Genomic DNA, 21,960 nt, shown 5'->3' on the forward strand with positions numbered 1-21,960 from the left:
GTTGGATTAAAATGTCACTGCTGGTACTGTGACTGGAAATTAGCCACTGCCCTGTCTTCGTGGTCCTTTACGGTCCAAGAATTTTTGTGTTGATTCCTTTTCAGGATACAAAGTCACACGCCTGTGACCTTGCTGCTAGGGCATGCAGGATGGAAATGTGTCCTATCTTTGGTTTCAATTAAAAGTGGGGTTGAATGCCTACCAAGATTCAGATATGTGAAATTTTCCTCAAATTAGAAGAGTGATTGCTAGCTGAATAATTAAACTTTGATTATCAAACTGAAATTGAGTTCTACTTCCTGTCAAGAGAGAGTAACGGGGACCAGATTTACCCTCCTGAAACCCACCTGATACATCTAAAAAACAGACAAAATGTATGAAGCAACAGTTTCAAGCCACTCGACATTGGGCAATGCAGGACAATAATCTCTGAGAAACAATAAACAAAAGACATGAGGCATACTATTGCCTCTGCTTACCGATTTGAGAGAGTTTCTAGACCACAGCATCTCCCAAAACCCAGGGAGACCAATATGGCTAGAGTGTGTGGGACAGAGAACTAGGGAGACGAGAGCTGCACAGGACAAGAATTCGCAAGATGTGCATAGGGTCATCTCTGAGTATTCCCTGCCCATTGGTCAGCACACATGTGTGCGAGAACTAGCAGATGCCATGGAAAGAACCACTCAGAAGGATGTGAGATAGTGCTGGGCACTCACAACAGAGCTGGAAATAATAGTGCCCATTCCCACCAGCCAGACCTAGAAAATCTCCTGCTTGATGGGCATTCCACAGAGTACACAGGAGGGTCTTGCCTCAGGATTGAGCAATAATTAGCCCTAGACTGAGACTATTCTTGTCCTTCCTGACAAATCTCAAAAGTGAGATCCAAAAGGAACAGTTTCCTAATAACTTTAGAAGGAGCTGATTCCAGCTCTCAGCCTTCAGTCTTCGCCCTGAAGTTCCAAACATCACAGAGCAGAGACAAGCTGATTCCTGTGCCTCATCTGAATCCCTAAACAACAGAAATCACTAGAGATAATAAGTGATTATTGTTGTTTTAAGCCTAAAGTTTTGGGGAAATTTGTTACTCAGCTATAGATAACTAATACAACTTGGTTTTTAGGTTCATAGATCTCTCAATTAATAAAGGCAGTATCCAAGGAGCTGCTTCTAGACCTGACTATAGATCACAAAATACTGAACTTTAAGCCTGATAACATAAGTGAATGAGAATTTTGGTAGTCTTAGGAGGGGTAGTGTTTTAAATATGGGAGGAACAAAAATCATCATGAACTGTGATGATTTTTGTAGTAATGACTCCCAAGGATGCAAGCCTTACTGTATCCAAACCCTTGGGGAGTTCCCTCCCAAGCTGACTCTGAGTTTGGCTATGTAATTTGCTCTGGCCAATGGGATAATAGAAAATGTGGTGCTAGCAAAGATTTGAAAAGCACAGAAGCACATTAATGTTTATCCTCTCTTGATGCCGGGAACCCTGAGACTTGGATGTAAAAAAGGATGATTTAACCACCCGGAGGATAAAAAGAACATCTGTAGAGAGTGATCCAGCAATCTCAACCATTCCAGCCATCCCAGCTGACACCCCGGACACGTGAGTGAAGCCATCCTAGACAATCCAGCCCTAGCTGAGCTAGCCCAGACCAAAGAAATGCCAGTCAAGCCAGGGAGTTGTGAGAAATAATAAATCATTGTTTAAAGTCATTAAATTTAGTAAATGTTTTGTTATGAAGCAAAGGACAATAAATATAGTCTCTGAAAAGACCCCAAAGTTCATAAACCTTCAGAAACATAGTCCTCTAACATCTCCAAGAATGCAACAAATCCAACTTTACATGTAAATATCACAGACTTCCTGCCTCTCTGTTCTTGCTTTCCAATTGCTTTCCTGATAAAAAGAGCTCATCTGTTTGATGTGTTTTTCTAGAGAATTCATTTACTTTTCTGGCTTAACTGTTCCCTCTAGAATCCAAACTCGTCATCTACGCTTGTCAGCTTCACAACAGCAAGCAATCCCTCCAACTCTGTTGTCTTTACAGTAGGTGAGATGAGGAAGAACTCAAAGTGATGACAATGTTGCTTCAAATGTCTCTCAAATCCATTCTCTCCCCTCATTCCTATTGCCTTTGACTCATCATCTCAGGGCTTGATTGTTTCTTGCCTATGAGACGACATATCATGAAGTCTCCCAGGGCTTCATTGTCACCCCTACAAATCCACCCTCCATATTGTCACCAGAATGATCTTCTAAAATGAGAATTTGCTTAAAACTCTTCAATGGGTTCTCATTCAGGTCTGCATAGGTCAGGACAACAAAAATATACTTTGGGCTCACTAAATGTTTGCTAGGCATTATGCTAAGTACTGTGCATATACAGTTGAATAAGCCAATACCTGCTTTCAAGGAGTTTCCATTCTATTAAAGGGATACTGACAGGTAAAGAGATATTTTTGATGTAATGTGAAAGTGCTAAGATGCAGAGAAGCACAGAGGAAGAGAATTTGGCAAAAGCTTAGAATGTCAGAAAGACTTCCTAGAAGTGACAATACTTAAGCAGTCTTAAAGATTCATTGAAATTAGCCAAGCAATGAAGTGCAAAGGGCCGCCAGACAGAGGAAACAGCCTAGCAAAGACACAGAGTCTTGAATCAGCTGGCCCAGTGTAGGTAACTAACTGCAAACAGTTCTACACCATTTGAGGTTCAATTTTGAGAGGTGGTATAGAGGAGTTGTGTCTTAGAAAGGGATAAAAGGGCTGTGGTGGGCAGTATGATATACCCCACAGGTGTCTACATCTTAATTTCCAAGACCTGTGAATATATTATGTTTCATGGCAATGGGAAATTAAGATTGCTGATGGAATTAAGGTTGCTAATCAGCTGACCTTAAAAAAGAAATTATCCTGGGTCATCTAGATGGTCTGAAGGTAATCAAAAGATTTTTATTTATAGAAGAGGGAGGCAGAGGTCTGAGTCAGAGAGAGATATGAAGATGCTACATGCTGGATTTGAAGTGAGAGGAAAAGGGAGCTTCTAGAAGCCAGAAAGAGCAAAGACATAGATTATGCCCTACAGCATCTAGAAGAATGAAGTCTTGCCAACATTTGATTTCAACACAGTGAGTTTCACTTCAGACTGCTGATCTCAATTATTGTAAGGTAAGACTTCTGTGTTGTTTCAAGCCACTAAAATTGTGGTAATTTGTTACAGCAGAAATAGGAAACTAATAGAAGGACCAAGTCACAGAGGCTGTTACACGCTTGGTGTTAAGTCTTCCTGAGAGCAATTGGAAATTTAATGCAGGGGAGAGAAATGGCATCCAAGGTCAACTTGCTAAAAGAAGGACTGTTGGGATGAATGGTGGCAGGGAGATGTTATAAGGCTGTGGCAATCACACAGACAAAAAGTGGCTTAACTGGGGGACTAGTGTAGGGATAGATAGGAGAGGACCAATTAATGTCAGTGATAAAATCACTAGGACTAAGAAATCAACTGAATATGGGCAATAAGGGAAGTATTTAGAGAATTTCTCAGTTTCTGGCTTGGGCAAATACTGGTATTGTCCCTGAAATGGGAAATGCAGGAAGAATAGGGCCTCTGTTTTGTCCTGTTTGGGTGAAGGGGGTGGGTTGAAATTTGAGTTGATTAAATTTGAGATGACTGTGAGACATCCATGTGGAGAGGTGACAGTGGACTAGATCCCAAGGTTAGATTTCAAATTTAGGAGTCCGAAGCATATGAGTGGCATTAAAACAAATAGAGCAGATGTAAAAGTAGAATATATCGATTAAGAAACTGCCTCTAGGGCCACTATTTAATAGTAATTATCATTCTTTTTTTTTTTATTGTGGTAACACTGGTTTATAACATTGTATAAATTTCAGGTGTACATCATTGTACTTCTATTTCTGCATGAATTACATCATGTTCTCATGTTCACCACCCAAATACTAATTACAATCCATCACACACGTGCCTAATTATCCCCTTCATCCTCCTCCCTCCCCCCTCCCCCTCTGATAACCACCAATCCAATCTCTGTCTAATAGTAATTATCATTCTTCTTTACTCTTTGGAAAAAAGGGGTAATTATTGAAAAGGTTGTTATAAAGATTAAATGTGATGAGTGTTTAGCACAGTATCTGGAGTTAGCAAAGTCTCAATAAATGGTAGGTATTACTAGTAAATGGTCCAGAAACAAGAGAGAACAACACTGGGCTAAGGAATCTAAGAGGCTAAGTCCAAATTCTTGATAAATCAGATACAGACTCGGTCCTCAAAGTACTCAGTCTAGTCAGCTCCTTGAAGAAGGGGCCATATCTTATTCACCGCTGTATCCTCAGTGCCCAGCTCAATGAGTGGCCCAAAGGAGTCAGGCACTTTACAAATTGTGTCTGGATGGTTGAGAGAAGGAGAAAATGGGATGTAGGAGAAAGCCAGGGAGGCAGAGAGGAGTGAGTGGGAGAGAGAGATGAAGAGAGCTAGAAAGGAGAGAGGAAGACTAGAGGAGGAAGGAAGACAGGAGGAAGGCAATGAGCCCACGAGGTAGCCAAAGTACGTTATGTGGGACCTGGAGTGGGAAGAGGTTGTGGGAGACTGGGGATGGAGTGTGGTCACACTGTCTATAAGGGAGGACACGTGGAAAGCCAGGGCTCTGGCCCTACAAGGGGCCATACAATCACTCCTCGGATTTTTTTGCCCAGAACCATAGCTGCTTGGAGGCCAAGAGAAATGAGCCAGCTACTGGCCAGCAAAGCCTTGGGCGTTTTGATTCGGGTTTGGTTTGACTGAGGGGTGTTGGTTGGAGACAGAAATGCTGTTTGGGCTGCGGACCCCTTTAGGGCAGGCCCCCAGGACGGATTTCCCCACCTGTGAGCGCGGGGCCCCGCGTTCGGAGCCGGAACGGCGCGAGGGCGGGGCCTCGGCGGCGGGTACTGGCCATTCCCGGTCCGGTCGGGACCGAGGGACGACGACGGAGGGGGTGCGAGGGAAGGCGAGAGGCGCGGGCGGCGGGGTCCGGGGGGCCCGGGCCCGCTATGGAGCTGTACCTCAGCGCCTGCTCCAAGGCTGCCAACGTCGCCGCCTCCAAGACGGCCACCAGCAGCCTGGCCGCCGACAGCCAGCAGTGCGGCGACGTGAGTGGCCCGGCGTCGGGGTCGTCCTGCGCCGCCGGCGGCTGGGGAGGGGCAGGGAGGGCCCGGGGGTCGCGCGGGTCCTAACCGGCGGGCTCCTGGCGCCCTCGCGCGGCGCGCCCGGCGGCGGGAGAGAGCTGCTGACGCTGGCAGCGGGGGTCTTCAGGGCTGTGTGGCGGGGCGGGACCCTTCAAGCCTAGTTGTCCGGCTGGGGTAGGAGTAGATGGGCCTAAACTAAAGGAGTAGTACCCCAAAGGAAAGACAAGACTTTCCGATTGCATCCGACAGGGCGCGCACAAAACCCACTTGCCCGGGGTCGGAGCGGCTCAGCTGCTGGATCTGCCTCTTGGGGTCAAGCTGCCTGTGATCCCAGGAAGCAATACTTTGTACTATACTACAAAGTTAAGTGAAAAGGTAAAGTAATTTTTCGTTGTATTACGTTGGTTTTCTTTGCCCCTTTCCACTTGCTGGTAAATTCAGGCGCTACATCGTACAGTGCGTTAAGGGAATTGGCGCTAACACTCACAGGAAAAAAATAATCAAACCCACATCTAACCTGAGGTATTGTCTAGGATGCATACCCAGCAACTTCATCTAGTATGGTTTGGACAGAATCATGGGCTAGAAAGTTTAGATTCTTAGTTCTGTCTTAATTTATAATTAATGGATCCATATTAACTTTTCTTTATAATACTTCATATATACCCATTTAGTGAGATTTTATTAGAAACATGCTTGGTTGAAAGGTGGGAGGTTATGGGTGCTGGCTGGCATTTAATTATATGTTATGATTTTAATCAATAATAACTTGAACAAAACTCTTGTTACAGAACACTTCTCTATGATTTTGTTTTGAGTTGAATTCTGTTTCACACACAAAGTGAGAACAAAGTGAAGTTGAAATGAATTACCATGTTTGGTATTTTAACCTCACTTTAATGGAAGAAGGCTCTGCTTCTCTGAGGAGACTCGGTGATTTGCCACAGCCTCCCCATCTAGTCTTTTCTTGGATCCAGAGCCTCAGCTCCTTCCAGTTGGGGTCTTACATATCTGCTCACACATACCATGTTCATATTTCTGTGCCTTTGTTCACCTTGCCTCCCAAACCTGGCATACCCTTTCTTCTTCCCCTCAATCTATGAATTTGATTCATATTTCAAGATTCTTTCTGAACTATCACAGCCGCCAATTAGCTTATATTTCCTTAGAAATTTTCTTGCCATTGGTTTATATAATTTTACTCAAGACTGTAATTTTATAATTTAAATTATACTGGGTTATAGTGTGTACTTCCCTCAAACCCTTTCATGTTTTTAGTCCTCAATGCTCCTCCCACCCTCAAACTCCCCAGACCTCGACTCAGTAACTAATGCTGAAGGAGGTTCTGTACATTCTTTTGGAGTGGTTGCTTTGATCAAGATGGCAAAAAATTCTACAAGAATGAGTTCTGAGTGACCCCCTTATCCTTCTACTGTCTGTGATGTCATCAGAAATGAGTAGGGCCTCTTGGTATTGGGTACTTGCCTAATAAACATGATTTCTTTTTTTTTTTTTAAATGTGTGTTTCTTTTTTTTATTTTTATTTATTTATTTATTTATTTTTTGAGGAAGATCAGCCCTGAGCTAACGTCCATGCTAATCCTCCTCTTTTTGCTGAGGAAGACCAGCTGTGAGCTAACATCCACTGCCAGTCCTCCTCCTTTCCCCGCCCCCCCCAAAGCCCCAGTAGATAGTTGTATGTCATAGTTGCACATCCTTCTAGTTGCTGTATATGGGATGTGGCCTCAGCATGGCCGGAGAAGTGGTGCCTGGGTGCGCGTCCAGATCCGAACCTGGGCCGCCAGCAGCGGAGCATGTGCACTCAACCGCTAAGCCACGGGCTGGCCCTAAACATGATTTCTTAAAGTAAATTTTGTTTCTAGAAAATATGCAACTTCCCTTTTTAAAAAAAAATCTGTTCTGCTAGAATAGTGCAAGCTAACTAAAAATATGTTTAACATCACACAATTTGACTGAGTCACATCCACACAAACTAGCTTTCCTAAGGCAGGCTGGAAACCTGTATCCCTCTTTTTTAGTGTGTAGACTTAGCCCTCTCTTTTGTCTGCTTCTTCAGATATATTGTTTGTTGTATTACCGTTTTATCTGTCAAATATTAATTCACTTGTCAACTACTTTTTAAAAAGATGTTCTCTCTATTCTTTATTACATTCATTCCCCCCAAAACTGTCTTCATTGAATCATAATTAGGCACCAGACTATTTCCCTAAAGACTGACTTTGTGAGATTTCTTTTTCTTTCAATACAATCTCCTCAATGAAGTAATGCTTTATATTTACACTTTTAGTTGTTTTTTTTTTAAAGGGAAACGAATTATTTTAATTGACAACAGAAGGGTTACCCTGGCTGTAATGAATGCATTTTTTAAAAAGGTGTTCTTTGTTTACAGATCAGTAGCCTTGGTTTGGTCTTGAGAAACATATGCCAACACAGCTAAAAGTCAACAGCTAAAAGAAGTCGACAGCTAAATGTCAGCATCTAAAAGAAATGATCAGTCCACTCCTTGACTCATGATTGTTGATTGTTTCCTTTTCAGGAAAGAGAAAGGCTTCATATCTGGTCTCACTGAATTCAAAACATTGCCCTATAAGATTCTTTTCTTTGCCTTCTCAGGGAAGCATGGATAATCAGGAAATTCCGCTTTATGATTTAGCCCCCTTGGAAGTGATTGAAGTCTGGTGTTAAGCAAGAGGTCAGAAACTTACCAAGGAAGTCTTTAAATGGAAAAGGAAAGCCAGAATCCTATCAGGTTCCACCAAGTCTGCACCTTTGCCCACAGATGAAGCATCCCCCCCCTGCCTTGAGGGAGTTCCTTTTAGGGTCCCACCCAGCCAAGCTTCTTGGTATTCAGAATCTGACTGAGGTGGCTGCTGACGTACTGAACGCAGAGGTCACAAATTGGTACCTGCAGACAGGTCTGGACTAGTGCGCAATGGATGGGGTCTTATAAATTGAACTGGGTGCCTGCAACCCGTCAGGTGTTCTCAGGTGTGCCACATCTCCCACACATTCCAGTTGCCTTTCACTTGAGCCAATTCCTGCTTCAGCATTACTTTACAATAAAAATTCTCTTGTTCTGGCCAAGAAAACTTAAAGGAAAGCAAAAAAAGAAGGTAAAGGCTACATTGGGACAACTTCCCACCTATTTCAATCCTCCACTTTTTCCCTTTCAGAGGTTCTCCCATGACCCATTAGCACTATCCTGCTATTGAAAAGTGGACTAAGAACTCATACGAAAAAAAAACCTCATTGGGTAATGTTTTAACTTACAAATGAAATTAAATAATTCAGCTGTTTCTTCTAAAGTAACAGATGTAGAAACATGACTATTAGCTGGTATTTTCCTCCTTTTATATGTTAATTGCTATTGCGTAAGGTTGTATTTGGTCTTTACACATATGGAGAAACCTCAGTCCCTATCAATATCCTTTACAATTGGTTCTTCCATATGTTGACTTCATAGACCTTGAATTTTTTTTCCTGACTATAGCACTCAGAGATCATTGGGTTCCATCATCCTTAACATCTGAGTTTTACTTCTGCTATGTTTTGTTAAATTTGTTTCCACGAATCTTGGTGAAAAGATTTTCTGTTTTTCTTCATTTTCAGATTATTGAGATACAATAATCATAATTAATATTGTCCCTTCATCTTTTGAACACAGTGCCTTGACCTGGAAAAGGGAGGAGGAAAAGGGAGAATCTTAGCATTAGCTTCATACATTAAAACAAATTTTATCCTATTCTCTTTCTTTTCCTTTGCGCCTTTCTTCTTTGGCTCAGGGCCAAGAACTGATGGCGATCAGGGGAGGAATTAATTGAGTGAGGGTGGGTTTTTAGAATAATTCAGGTCAGTGGGGAAAAGAGGTAGGGATAAGCAATTAATATTGCCCAATCCACATCTTTCTGTTGCTAGTTTTTCCCCTCTTCACATTCTTCTTACATGCTTTCTTTTCAGTCAACAGTCTAGTCATTTCAATAGGTTGATATTTAAAAGTGACATTCATTAATTTTATATTTATAATATTTTTAAATCTGCGTTTGCAGCTTTTTCAGCCTTCTTATGGCTTTAACCTGACTGATCCTTACTGTCGACTTTTGGAAAACCAGTATAAAAGTCTCCATGATCCACATTTAAGAGCGTACTATAAGCGCAAAGATATCCTGAGGAGATTAAAGAAAGGTGGCTACATCACCAGCAATAATAAAGTGAGTTGAAGATGACTTTTTAATAATTGAAAACCAAGACTGGATATAAGCTTCCTTCTGTACCTCACTAGAGGCGCCTTTAACTTGGCCATGAGAGATACTTAATGGGAAATTCCATAAATTGTTCAGTATTTAGGGCATGGGAAATCAGACAACAGTTGTTTCTATATGCAACAACTTCTTCCTTTAGCAAAATCAGCCTGATAGAATCCTGATAGACTACTGTTCTTTTTGGGGGTTGAACTTTATTATTACATTGGTATTTTATTTTAATAACTTCAATTGTGTGTACCAAATTCCTTATCATGGCATAATTCATATTAATAAAGTAATGTTATTGGGATAAAAATTTCCTGTTGATTAACAATTGTAGAGAGATACTTCTTACAAAATTGTTAACAATTTATTACTCTTGATGCCAAAATGTTACCAAATGGTATATTATTACTATTTTTCCTCTGGGAAGTGATTGCTATGATTTTTAAATATTTGTATTTATATATTTTTGTTGTTGTTACTTTTTTTTAGATTGTATGTACCTTGAAGGAACTGAATAAGTACAGGCAATATCTTACCAGTTTAAAATTAGACTTTGAAAGAAACTATATAAGAGAACAAGTAAGTTACATACTTAAATTTGGTTTCTTTAAATAGGGTTTGGAAGAAAGGTTTGTTTGTATGCCAAGTATTCTCTTATCATATTTTTACCTTTAATTTTGACAAACTAAATAATTTTTCCAAATGAAAATTTAGAGCAGGAATAAATAATATTTTGAGGTTGCTATATTGGGCCAAGAAAGGAAAAGGGACCAGGTCATCTATTAATATGCCAGTGGTAGCTGGTCTAATGTAGTAAATAAATTGCTATTCAGATGTGTCCCTTCTACCTGAGCTAGGGTCAACAGGAAGAGTCTAATTTGGCAGCAAGATTCTTAAGCTGGAACCCAAAACAGCTTGAGTAACAGGAGAGGAAAAGTATGAATAGTTACAATGTCCTGGAGGTGAATCAAAGAACAAGTACACTGTGTGTTTGTACCCACACGCATGCAGCTGTGTTTATCTAGTAAAAAATGTTGTTCTAAAAGGTGAAGTGGAATGATTTAGTGTAGAGTGAGTGAATACAGATAGTGACTTCCTTTCAGTTTTTAACTCAAAGTTTCTGTGAGAGTGTGTGTGTGTGTGTGCGTGCATGCGCTTACATGTGTGTTAATGAATTCGAGTTTTAAGGTCGAGAATTGGATAAAAATGAGAAAGGTGTGTGTATGTGTACTTTTACAAATTTATTTCTAAGGTTAAGAGAGTTGTAGAGAAATGAGAATGACTTCCCTATACTTGTTCTGTATTTTCCCCCAGATCCCCCTCTATGCCTCCACTTCTTCCATATTTTCATTTGATTTCTTCAGAATGGGTAGATAAATATTTATTTTTTTGAAATATGTATTTTATGAATATATTATATTCATGAAATATAAAATAAATATTTTATGAAATATTTATATTTTATTTTCAGAGAGAGAAATCTTTATTTTGGTTCATGTCTGTGATGGAGTCAAAACAGATTTAAATGCAGTTAAACAGAATTAGCTATTTACAAAGTATAGAAATTTTACCAAACACTAAATATAAAAAGGTATATCAAAGGACAGCTTTATTTCTGGGAAATTTAAAAAAACATTGTGTGTGTGTGTATATATACACACACACACACATATACATATATATGATACATGCACACTTTTTTTTTAATAGAAAATGCTTGCAAAACAAGTAAATAAACTACAGGAAAATAGTCACATACCTCAACATTGTGATGTTGCACAGTTCCAAAATTGGTTGTTACAGGAGGGCACCCAATCTATTAAGGACCAGGAACGACTAATAAGACACAGGTAAGGTTGAAGGTAATGCATATTTTGTGTATATATTGTAGACTCAAAGAAGATGGAAAATACTGGAAAGAATTGAAGGTAGGATTTTTTAAAAAGTACTAGACACTATTTAACTCCACTATTGCCCTCAGTATGGAGAGGAAGGGAGAACAAGAGGTACAGGAATTGGGAACTATGGTGCTATGAAGAGGAATTTCTACCAGAGAAGACAGGGTTGCTGGGAGTCCAAGAGGTAATCCAAACTGATCACCAAAGAACAAACCAGATCCAAAATCCTTCCTACAGCAAGAGACAAAGGGAAAGTATCTTTAGCATATCCCTCTCACAGTGGGTTTTTAAATTTATCTTGAAGGGCTGATAGCATTAAGTTTGAGGAAGTTAGTGCAAAGTCAAAAAAGGAGGTTTGATATAACTTTATCTACTGCCAATACAAATATACATTGTCTCTAAAAAAACTTCATAAGCCCTTCACATATTACCTGCTTACATTCAATCATGACCATTCTGTGGTCAAGGCCATTACTTAAGAAGTGAAGGGATGTTATAGTCTTTTTCTTCCTCCTTCATTAAGGTGAGGGACTGGTAGTTCCATGATATATATTGACATGCCAGAGACCCAGACTATAGATGGAAGATTTGTTCAAGGCCTTGTAAGTTACAAGGGACTCAGTAGATATATTTTTCTTAGGAGATTCAAATGTGTTTTTTTCCAGATTTGAAGTCAATGTTTCAGTTATTTTAGCCTTTTTTATAATTTCATATTCCTAAACCTACTGAGTTATGAATACTTATTGTGCAAAATGTTTTAATCAGTCTGCTCCATGTTTTACCATTGTCTTGGCCATAAAAACAGATGCTTATATAGTAGGGAGACCTGTATGATGAAAAAAATATGGTGAGTTGGTGGGTCAGGCTGGCTTAAAGGTCCATGAACAGAACTGATTGAAAAACTGTCAAATTCCTGTAGTTCAGGAAATAAAAGGCAAGCAAGGAGATGGTTTGGGAATGTCAAAGCAGATGATGCCATCAAAAGGGAAACACCCAATTCACCTTTACTTATATTTGCACTTTTACTTAGGTATTTGGATATGATAAGTAGGGAATTAGAACAACTTGAGCACACAGCAGAAGAGCAGCGCCTGCTCCGGATGGATAGAGAAGAAAGACAACAGCGGGAACACACAAGAAGAAAACTGATTCTTCGTCGAAAAATTGAAGAGGTGAGAGATAACAAATTGAGAGAAAAATTGTGTACAGTTGGTTCACTTGTAAATAATTTTAGCTGTCCATCATGCTTCTTGAAGTCATTTCAGGTCTAAATAATTACCCATATTAGTCCCTCTTCACAGCTGTAATGTACAAGTTGCTACGTAAAATAATGAAGCTGATACCACAAACTATATGTATGAGCCAATATCTGCTCTTAAAGAGATGATTCTGAAAGACACTACACACTATTTAATTCTCCTATAGTCCTCAGTGTGGGGAGGAAAAAATTTTAAATTTAGGTTTAGTAAAAAATAATCATGCTTGTATTCCTAATAGGACTGCAGTACAGAAAGCCCATTCTAAAACCAATGTATGACTTGCGTTATGCTTGACCTGATTTCTGTTAGGCCTTAACTTGTTTTAATTTGTTTGTTGGTGGTGGACAAACTACAAAAGTTTATTGTGAACCCATACTGTACAGTAACATTGTGCTCTCTAGGAATGGAAGACAAAAGAGATGTTACTTCTGACAAGGATTGGAGAAGATGTTAGAAGGGAAGCTAGGATAGAGGAACAACGGCGTAGAAGCAGAGAAGAGAGTGACAGGAAGGTAGGGTGAGCTTTAACCTCTAACTTGGGCTGTTTGAGATGAAGCTTTTGCTACTTTTGATTTTTGAAAGTACACTTTGTGAGGTGATGATGGACTAGTTACCCCAAATGATGTGCATTACACAAGACCGAAAGTTATGAAATTTTTTACTGTATTTTGGCCATGTTATTTTCTGGCTATAATATAGAAAGTGCCTCCCTATTATTTGGTATAACTGCTTTTGACTTTATCTCACACAATAAATATACTTGTAATTCCTAAACAAAAAATGACATAACTGATTAAATTTTTCTTAGAATCAGATTTATTGGAAAATTTCTCAATTTTCCCCACCAGTTAATTTTTTAGAATAATTGTTTATAATTTTAAATAATACATATTTTATGATTTAGAGTGTAAATCAGTATAAAGAGAAAGAGAAATAATTTATAATCCCAACACCATCCTGTTAACTTATTGGTACACACAACTACATACACACACACAAACACACACATTTGTGTAATATTTCTATGAATATTTATTATGCCAATAAATAAATAAATTCTTGTTTTTATACCTTACAGACTGTTTTGTAAATTGCTTTTTCATGTAATAAAATAACATTGACAACTTTTCATGTCAATAAATGTTGGTCTCATTCTAAATAATCATTTCAGGTGGTGTATTGTTGACAAACCTAGATGTCAGTGTAAGAGTTACATAATTTGGTTATATTGGTGTATACTGCTATATAGCAACTTCTTTTAAGTATTGGAAATTTAAATATGCACGATAATCTTTTGTTCTACTTTTGTTACATGTACCTTGTAGTATCATCAGGGACTCGCTGGTCGTATGGCAAGCTCAGCTTATTCCAATTGACTGTAATTATTATTCTCTAATATTCAATTTGCACTACTCTTTTTCGGTGGGAGTTCTCTGCAAGTTGGCCTCTTTTGCTTTCAGACATCTCTGAAAGTATCTTTGTTTTTGGGGAGCAACACAATGCCCCAAGTTTCCTCTTATTTTTGCCTGATAACAATTACTCTTCAAGGAGTCCCAGCCAATTTTAGTGGCAACTAGTGCAGTGGATCAAATTCTGGCACTAGGGGTGCCTGTTAGACATGACCACTGATGTAGGCGTGTAGGCTGCTTGAGCCATGTTAATGACAGCTGTTCAAATTATTGATATTTCCAGTGGAGTTTTTCTAAATTGTCTTTTTTGAATCACGTTCTAATATGAAAGGTTTTCAATTCTTTTGTGTGTTTCTTAATATTTTTATCTTTCTTTCAGATTTCACATTATGTATATTTTTACTCCAAAATATATGCTTAAATTACCGTTATAAAAATCTTTAAAAGATTTTGCCTTTGCATCTTTGTTAAAAATCAGTTGTATCAGTCCATTTTTGGACTCTTTTCTGCTCTTTGACCTATTTATCTATTATAATGTCTTGATTATTGTACTTTTAATAATTTTTTATTTTTTTATTGAGGTAAAATTTGTATATAACATTATAAAAGTTTCAGGTGTGCAACATTATAATTCGACATCTGTATACACTACAAGGTGATCACCACCAAAAGTGTAGCTACCATCCATCACCATACAATTGACCTCCTTCACCCATTTTGTCCACCCCCCAACCTTGTTCCCCTCTGGTAACTACCAGTCTGTTCTGTTTCTGAGTTTGTTTTTGGTTTTATTTTGTTTGTTTATTGTTTTGTTTTTTTTTAGATTCCACATATGAGTGAAATCATATGGTATTTGTCTTTCTCCATCTGACTTATTTCACTTAGCATAATACTCTTAAGGTGCATCCATGTTGTCACAAATGGCAAGATTTCATTCTTTTTTTTGACTGAGTACTATTCCATTGTATATATATACCACATCATCTTTATCCGTTCATCCATCAGTGGACACTTAAGTTGTTTCCATATATTGGCTATTGCAAATAATGCTACAGTGAACATAGTGGTGCATATATCTTGTCAAATTAGTGTTTTTTTATTCTTCAGATATATACCCAGAAGTGGGACAGCTGGATCATATGGTAGCTGTATTCTTAATTTTTTGAGGAATTTCCATACTGTTTCCTATAGTGGCTGCATGAATTTACATTTCCACCAACAGTGTATGAATGTTCCCTTTTGTCTATATCCTCAACAACACTTAATTATTTCTTGTCCTTTCAATAATAGCCATTCTAACAGGTATGAGGTGATACCTCGAGGTTTTGATTTGCATTTCCCTAATAATTCGTGATATTGAACATCTTTTCACATGCCCGCTGACCATCTGTCTGTCTTCTTTGGAAAAATGTCCCTTTAGATCCTATTCCCGTTTTTTAATTGGGTTGTTTGATTTTTTGTTATTGAGTTGTGTGAGTTCTTTATATATTTTGGATATTAACTCCTTGTCATATGTGTGATTTGCAAATAGCTTTTCCCATTCAGTAGGTTGCCTTTTTGTTTTGATGTTGGCTTCCTTCACTGTGCAGAAGCTTTTTAGTTTGTTGTAGGCCCATTTGTTTATTTTTGCTTTTGTTTCCCTTGCCTTTGTCAGATCCACAAAATTATCACTAAGATGGATATCAAGGAGCTTACTGTCTATGTTTTCTTCTAGGAATTTTATGGTTTCAGGTCTTACATTCAAGTCTTTAATCCATTTTAAATTAATTTTTGTGTATGGTGTAAGACAATGGTCTAATTTCATTCTTTTGCGTGTGGCTGTCAGTTTTCCCAACACCATTTATTGAAGAGACTGTCCTTTGTCCATTGTATGTTCTTGGCTTTTTTGTCATAAATTAATTGTCCATATATGTGTGGGTTTAATTCTGGACTCTCGATTCTATTCCATCTATCTGTGTGTCTGTTTTCATGCCAATATCATACTATTTTGATTACTATAGATTTGTAGTATAGTTTGAAATCAGGGAGCTTTATACCTCCAGCTTTGTTGTTCTTTGTCAAGATTGCTTTGGCTATCTGGGCTCTTTTGTGGTTCCATACAAATTTTAGAATTATTTGTTCTAGTTCTGTGAAAAATTCCATTGGAATTTTGATGGAGATTGCATTGAATCTGTAGATTGCTTTTGGTAGTATGGACTTGTTTTTCTGTTTTTTTTTGGTGAGGAAGATTAGCCCAGAGCTAGTGTCCATTGCCAATCCTCCTCTTTTTGCTGAGGATTGGCCCTGAGCTAACATCTGTGCCCATCTTCCTCCATTTTATATGTGGGATACCACTGCAGCATGGCTTGATAAGCAATGCATAAGTCCGCACCCAGGATCCGAACCTGTGAACCCCAGTCCGCTGAAGTGGAGCATGTGAATTTAACTGCTACGCCACTGGGCTGGTCCAGTATGGACATTTTAACATTATTAATTCTTTGAGTCCATGAGCATGGAATATCTTTCCATTTATTTGTGTCTTCAATTTTTTTCATCAGTGTCCTATAGTTTTCAATGTACAGGTCTTTTGCCTCCTTGGTTAAATTTATTCCGAGGTAATTTATTCTTTTTGATGCAATTGTAAATTATTTTCTTAATTTCTCTTTCTGATAGTTTGTTATTAGTGTATAGAAATGCCATAGGTTTCTGTATATTGATTTGTATCCTGATAATTTACTGAATTCATTTATTCTAACAGTTTTTTGGTGAAGTTTTTGGGTTTTCTATGGATAGTTTTATATCATCTGCGAATAGTGCCAGTTTTACTTCTTCTTTTCTGATTTGGATGACTTTTATTTCTTTTTCTTGCCTAATTGCTGTGGCTAGGACTTCCAATACTATTTTGAATAAAAGTGATGAGAGTGGGCATCTTTGTCTTGTTCTTGATCTTAGAGGAAAAGCTTTCCGCTTTTCACCATTGACTATGATGTTAGCTGTGGGTTTTTCATGTATAGCCTTTATTATGTTTATGTACATTCCTTCTGTATCCACTTTGTTTATGTACATTCCTTCTGTATCCACTGTGTTTTTATCGTAAATGGATGCTTGCATCTTCTCTGATCACAATAGTATGAAACTTTTTAATTATAAGAAGAAAACTGGAAAAGGCACAAAAATGTGAAGATTAAATAATATGCTACTGAACAACCAATGGGTCATTGAAGAAATCAAAAAATACCTAGAGACAAATGAAAACAGAAATATGACGTACCAAAATCTTTGGGATGCAGCAAAAGCAGGTCTAAGAGGGAAGTACTAAATGGAGCTTATTTGGTTTTTTTGAGATCCTCCCAATTGTGGGTCACCATGCCAGGGATGGGGCTTTTGGCAAGAGCATGTCTCTGCCTCTCCTACCTGTCTCGATGTGGCCCTTTTATTCTTTGTTGTGGAGCACGTGTTCAGTTAGTTCTCAGATTCTTTTCAGAGGGATTTGTTACATTTGTAGCTGTATATTTGTTATGTCCATGGGAGGAGGTGTGTTCAGGATCTTCCTACACTACCATCTTGAACCTATCCCAATAATTCCTTAAATCAGTAGTGCTTCCAACTTTCTTCTTCTATTTCAAAGTTGTTTTGACTAACCTAAGCCCTTTACATTTTCATATGTATTTTAGAATCAGCTTGTCAATTTTTACCAAGAAATCTTACAGAGATTTTGATTGGAATTGTGTTGACTCTATAGGTCAGTTTGGGCACAGTTGATCTCTTGATAATATCATCATACATTACTTAATGATGGGGATATGTTATGAGAGATGCATCATTAGGCAATTTCATCAGTGTGTGAACATCGTAGAGTGTACTTACACAAACCTGGATAGTATAGCCTACTACACATCTAGGCTATATGGTTTGTAGCATAGTCTAATCTTATAGGACCACTGTCGTATTTGCAGTCTGTCATTGACCGAAACATCCTTTTGTGGTACATGACTGTATTGAGTTTTCCAACTCATGAACCAAATATGTCTTTCTCTTTATTTAGGTTCCTTTAATTTTTCTTATCAATGTTATGTACTTTTGCAGTATACAGGTATTACACATCTTTTGATAGAATCACCCTTAGGTATTTCATAATTTTTATGCTATTATAATTTGCATTTTTTATTTCAAATTTTGATTATTTGATAGTATATAGAAAAGTAATTTTTTATATTCATCATGTACCTTGTATTGTTAAAATCACTTGTTAGTTCTAGTAGTGTTTTTCTAGATGCCAACTGATATTCTACATAAATGATCATATTGTCTGTGAATAAAGGTAGTTTTAATTTTTTCTTTGAAGGTGGATGCTTTTTTATTTCTTTTTCTTTTTCTTGCCTGATTGCACTGACTAGAACCTTCAGTATAACGTAGAATAGAAGCAATGATAGTGGACATTTTTATCAAATATTTCTTTTATACCCCCTCTCTCACTACAGATATATTAGACTGCTGGATTTTGTCCCACATCTCGCTGATACTCTTTACATTTTGCAATGTTTTTTTCTCTCAGTGTTTCCTTTTTGATGGTTTCTGTTCCTGAGTAGACATTAATTAATCTCTTCTTCTGCGATGTCTACTATGCTATTAATGCATCCATTGTATTACTCATCTCACATATTAAAAAAAACTGATTTTGGTCCTTTTCATATCTTTCATGTCTCTTCTTTATCTTGTAAATATATGGAATGCAGTTATGTTATCTTTTTTAATGTTCTTATCTTGAATTCTAACACGTGTCATTTATGGATAAATTTTGATTGATTGATTTATTCATTTTTTGGGCCATATTTCTCTGATTCTTTATATACTTGGTATCGTTTGATTGGATGCCAGATATTGTGAATTTTACTTTTTGGATGCTGGATATTTTCATATTCTTTACCTTTTCTTCTTGGATGTAGATACTTTATTTGGAAACAGTTTGATTGTTATAAGCCTTGCTTTTTAAGATTTGTTAGACAGGGCTAGAGCCATGTTTAATCTGGGAGTAGTTATTCCCCAATACTGAGGCAAGACTCATTTTTGTACTCTACCCAATGCCCTGTGACTGATGAAATTTTTCTAGAGTGGCTGGTAAGAATAGGCATGATAGGTGGGTGCCAAGCACTGTTCTTGCTAGTCCTTTAGGGTTGTCCTGTCTGTGTCCTTTGGTAGTTTCCTCACACACATCTACCTATCCATTCTCTTGCTGAATACTGTAGGGAGCCCTCTGAGGATTTCAGGGGTTCTTTTTTGTGCAGTTATCTCGTTTCTAGTATTAGCCCAGAGATTCAAAAGGGAAGTCAATTTCATGCATTATGTTATGTTTCTCTATGGTAGGCTTGAGTGACTTGGTTAAATCACTCAGGAATCCTCCAACTGAAGATGATTTAGAAATTGCCTAAATTTACCAGGATAGCTATGGATTAAGGGACCATATCTGATCTAAAACTAGTTCCCTGAAGGTGTGCAGTGAGGTAAATTGCATCTGTGTTAAATGTATTCTTCATGTTTGACGACAGTTGGAAATTTATCCCTTACTACTCTCCCAAATGTGCCCTCAGTGTAACGTTGCAAGTCACAAGACATGAATGACTATTCATTTTCAATACAGTCGTGAGTCGCTTAATGACGGGGATACATTCTGAGAAATATGTTGTTAGGCAATTTTGTTGATGTGTGAATAACATAGAGTGTACGTACACAAACCTAGATGGTATAGCCTACTACACACCTAGGCTGTATGGTACTAATCTTAGGGACCACCACTGTATATGCCCTCTGTTGTTGACCGAAATGTTGTCATGCAGTGCATGACTATATGCTGTCACATTTTAAATATTTGTTGTGCTTTCTAAATAGCAAGTTGGTATTAACCAATATATTGTCTTTAATATTTTAGAAACAAGCCCTTCTAGAGAAAAAAATGGCTTATCATTTACAAAAATTGCAAGAAAATGGCTTTAAGAGAGATGATATGAGAAAAAATACATTTGATTACAGAGGACAAGATGGAACACATTTTGAACGTGAGAACACTAAAAGCTGATGTAGCTATGTAGAAAGTTCTTATCTATGTATTTATGTAAAAATATTTTTGTAAACCTCTGTTTGTTTACACTTGCTACCTGCTTTGTACCAGGCCTGGTTCTAAGCATTTCCCTATTACAGTTCAAGTTGAAAAGTAGACATATATGTAAAAATTAAAATAAACTAAAATAATCTTATCAAGTGGTTCAGTAGACAAGCTTGCCTATACTGCAGTTCTAACCAACTTCTTTATACTTAAAATAATGTATTTTTTGCTACTGAAGCTTTAAAAACTTATGTGTAAGATAATTATTATTATATATCAACGTGGTGTTCTACTATGTTGCCAGCCACAAAGAATAGAGAGTGCCAGAAAAAAACAAAGGGAAGAAAGGAAGGAAAAAAAGAAGGAAAGGAAGAAAGTTTAAAGGAAGAACATCAAGTCGTGACTTGGCTATGCCCAATGTCTACCAGCTTCCTTTTATTTATGACATTATAAGACTACAGTGGGATTTAATAAATTAAATTAATTAATGACATTAATTAAAATGTCATGGCCAGAACACAAAAATGTAGACATGTTTTAATTAGCTGTGGCTGTGCAGTATCAGGAAAGAACACGATAATCTTCCATGCAGTTATCATCATAGCATCCCATCAGTCCTATCTCTGTCTCAATCCCATTTCTAGATGAGAGCCTCCCTGTGTCATTCCAGAATATTACCAACTAGGCTCCATTGGCTCTTATTTTTACCTACCTCAAATCTGTTTTTTACACTGCTACATAATTACACTTAAAACTCTGTTCTGATGATTTCTTCTCCTGGCCCCCAAACTTAAAGATCCCCATTAGCTCTTTTTTTTTTTTTTTAATTTTTTGTTTATTGCAGTAACATTGGTTTATAACATTGTAAAAATTTCAGGTGTACATCATTGTACTTCTATTTCTGCATGGACTACATCATGTTCACCACCAAAATACCAACTACAACCCATCACCACACACATGTGCCGAATCATCCCTTTCACCCTCCTCCCTCCCTCCCCCCCCCCCCCCCGGTAACCACCAATCCACTCTCTGTCCCTATGTGTTTGTTTATTGCTGTCATTATCTACTACTTAATGAAGGAAATCATACGGTATTTGACCTTCTCCCTCTGACTTATTTCACTTTGCATTATACCCTCAATGTCCATCCATGTTGTCACAAATGGCTGGATTTCATCGTTTCTTATGGCTGAGTAGTATTCCATTGTGTATACATACCACAGCTTCTTTATCCATTCGTCCCTTGATGGGCACTTAGGTTGCTTCCAAGTCTTGGCTATTGTGAATAACGCTGCAATGAACACATGAAGCTCAGACTTCTTAGGAAACCATTCTTCACCATAGAGATTCCAACCCAAACCTAACTTTTTGACTTTATTGCACACTACCTCCTTGAGGAAAGCAGCTATGATCGAGGGGTGATGTGTATAGGCTCTGGAGCAAAACTGCCGAAGTCCAAATCCTGCTTTACTCTTTTCTAGCCACATAAACCACTTGGATACATTACTTAACCTCAGTTAAGCCACAGTTTCATCATTTGAGAACAAAGATAATACTCCTAAATAATTCTCATAAAGAGCCCAAAAGTTCTAGCTCATAGTAAGCACTCTGTTTATTTCATTATGAGACTACTGACCATTCCTAAAACACAAGTTACCTTTCGTACTTTTATCCCTCTCTTTATCCAATTTTCTCAGCCTAGAATTATGTGCTCACTGTCCATCTATCCAAAGCCTACAATTCCTTAAGCTCCACTGTAAATGACACTCTATAAAGTCTTTTTTAATAACTCTAATTTGAAGATCCCTCTCCCTTGAATCCCTGTAGTACTTCGTATCATTCTTAATACACTTA

General features: G+C 37.8%; 1 protein-coding gene across 2 annotated transcripts in view; it reads left to right on the plus strand.

Moving 5' to 3' along the window:
* Nucleotides 1-5,056: 5,056 nt before the first annotated feature.
* FSIP2 (fibrous sheath interacting protein 2) overlaps nt 5,057-21,960 on the plus strand; it is a 96,796-nt gene continuing 79,892 nt past the window's right edge. For both annotated transcript variants that reach the window (XM_087435463.1, XM_087435464.1), the window contains exons 1-8: nt 5,057-5,155; nt 5,441-5,566; nt 9,259-9,420; nt 9,949-10,038; nt 11,170-11,309; nt 12,388-12,529; nt 13,018-13,128; nt 19,931-20,057. In XM_087435463.1, the coding sequence (XP_087291589.1) occupies nt 5,057-5,155; nt 5,441-5,566; nt 9,259-9,420; nt 9,949-10,038; nt 11,170-11,309; nt 12,388-12,529; nt 13,018-13,128; nt 19,931-20,057 (997 nt within the window). The remainder of the gene's footprint in view (nt 5,156-5,440; nt 5,567-9,258; nt 9,421-9,948; nt 10,039-11,169; nt 11,310-12,387; nt 12,530-13,017; nt 13,129-19,930; nt 20,058-21,960) is intronic.

The sequence above is a fragment of the Ceratotherium simum genome, chromosome 9, assembly GCF_057802395.1.
Source record: "Ceratotherium simum simum isolate JZ-2026a chromosome 9, ASM5780239v1, whole genome shotgun sequence".
Lineage (NCBI taxonomy): Eukaryota > Metazoa > Chordata > Mammalia > Perissodactyla > Rhinocerotidae > Ceratotherium > Ceratotherium simum.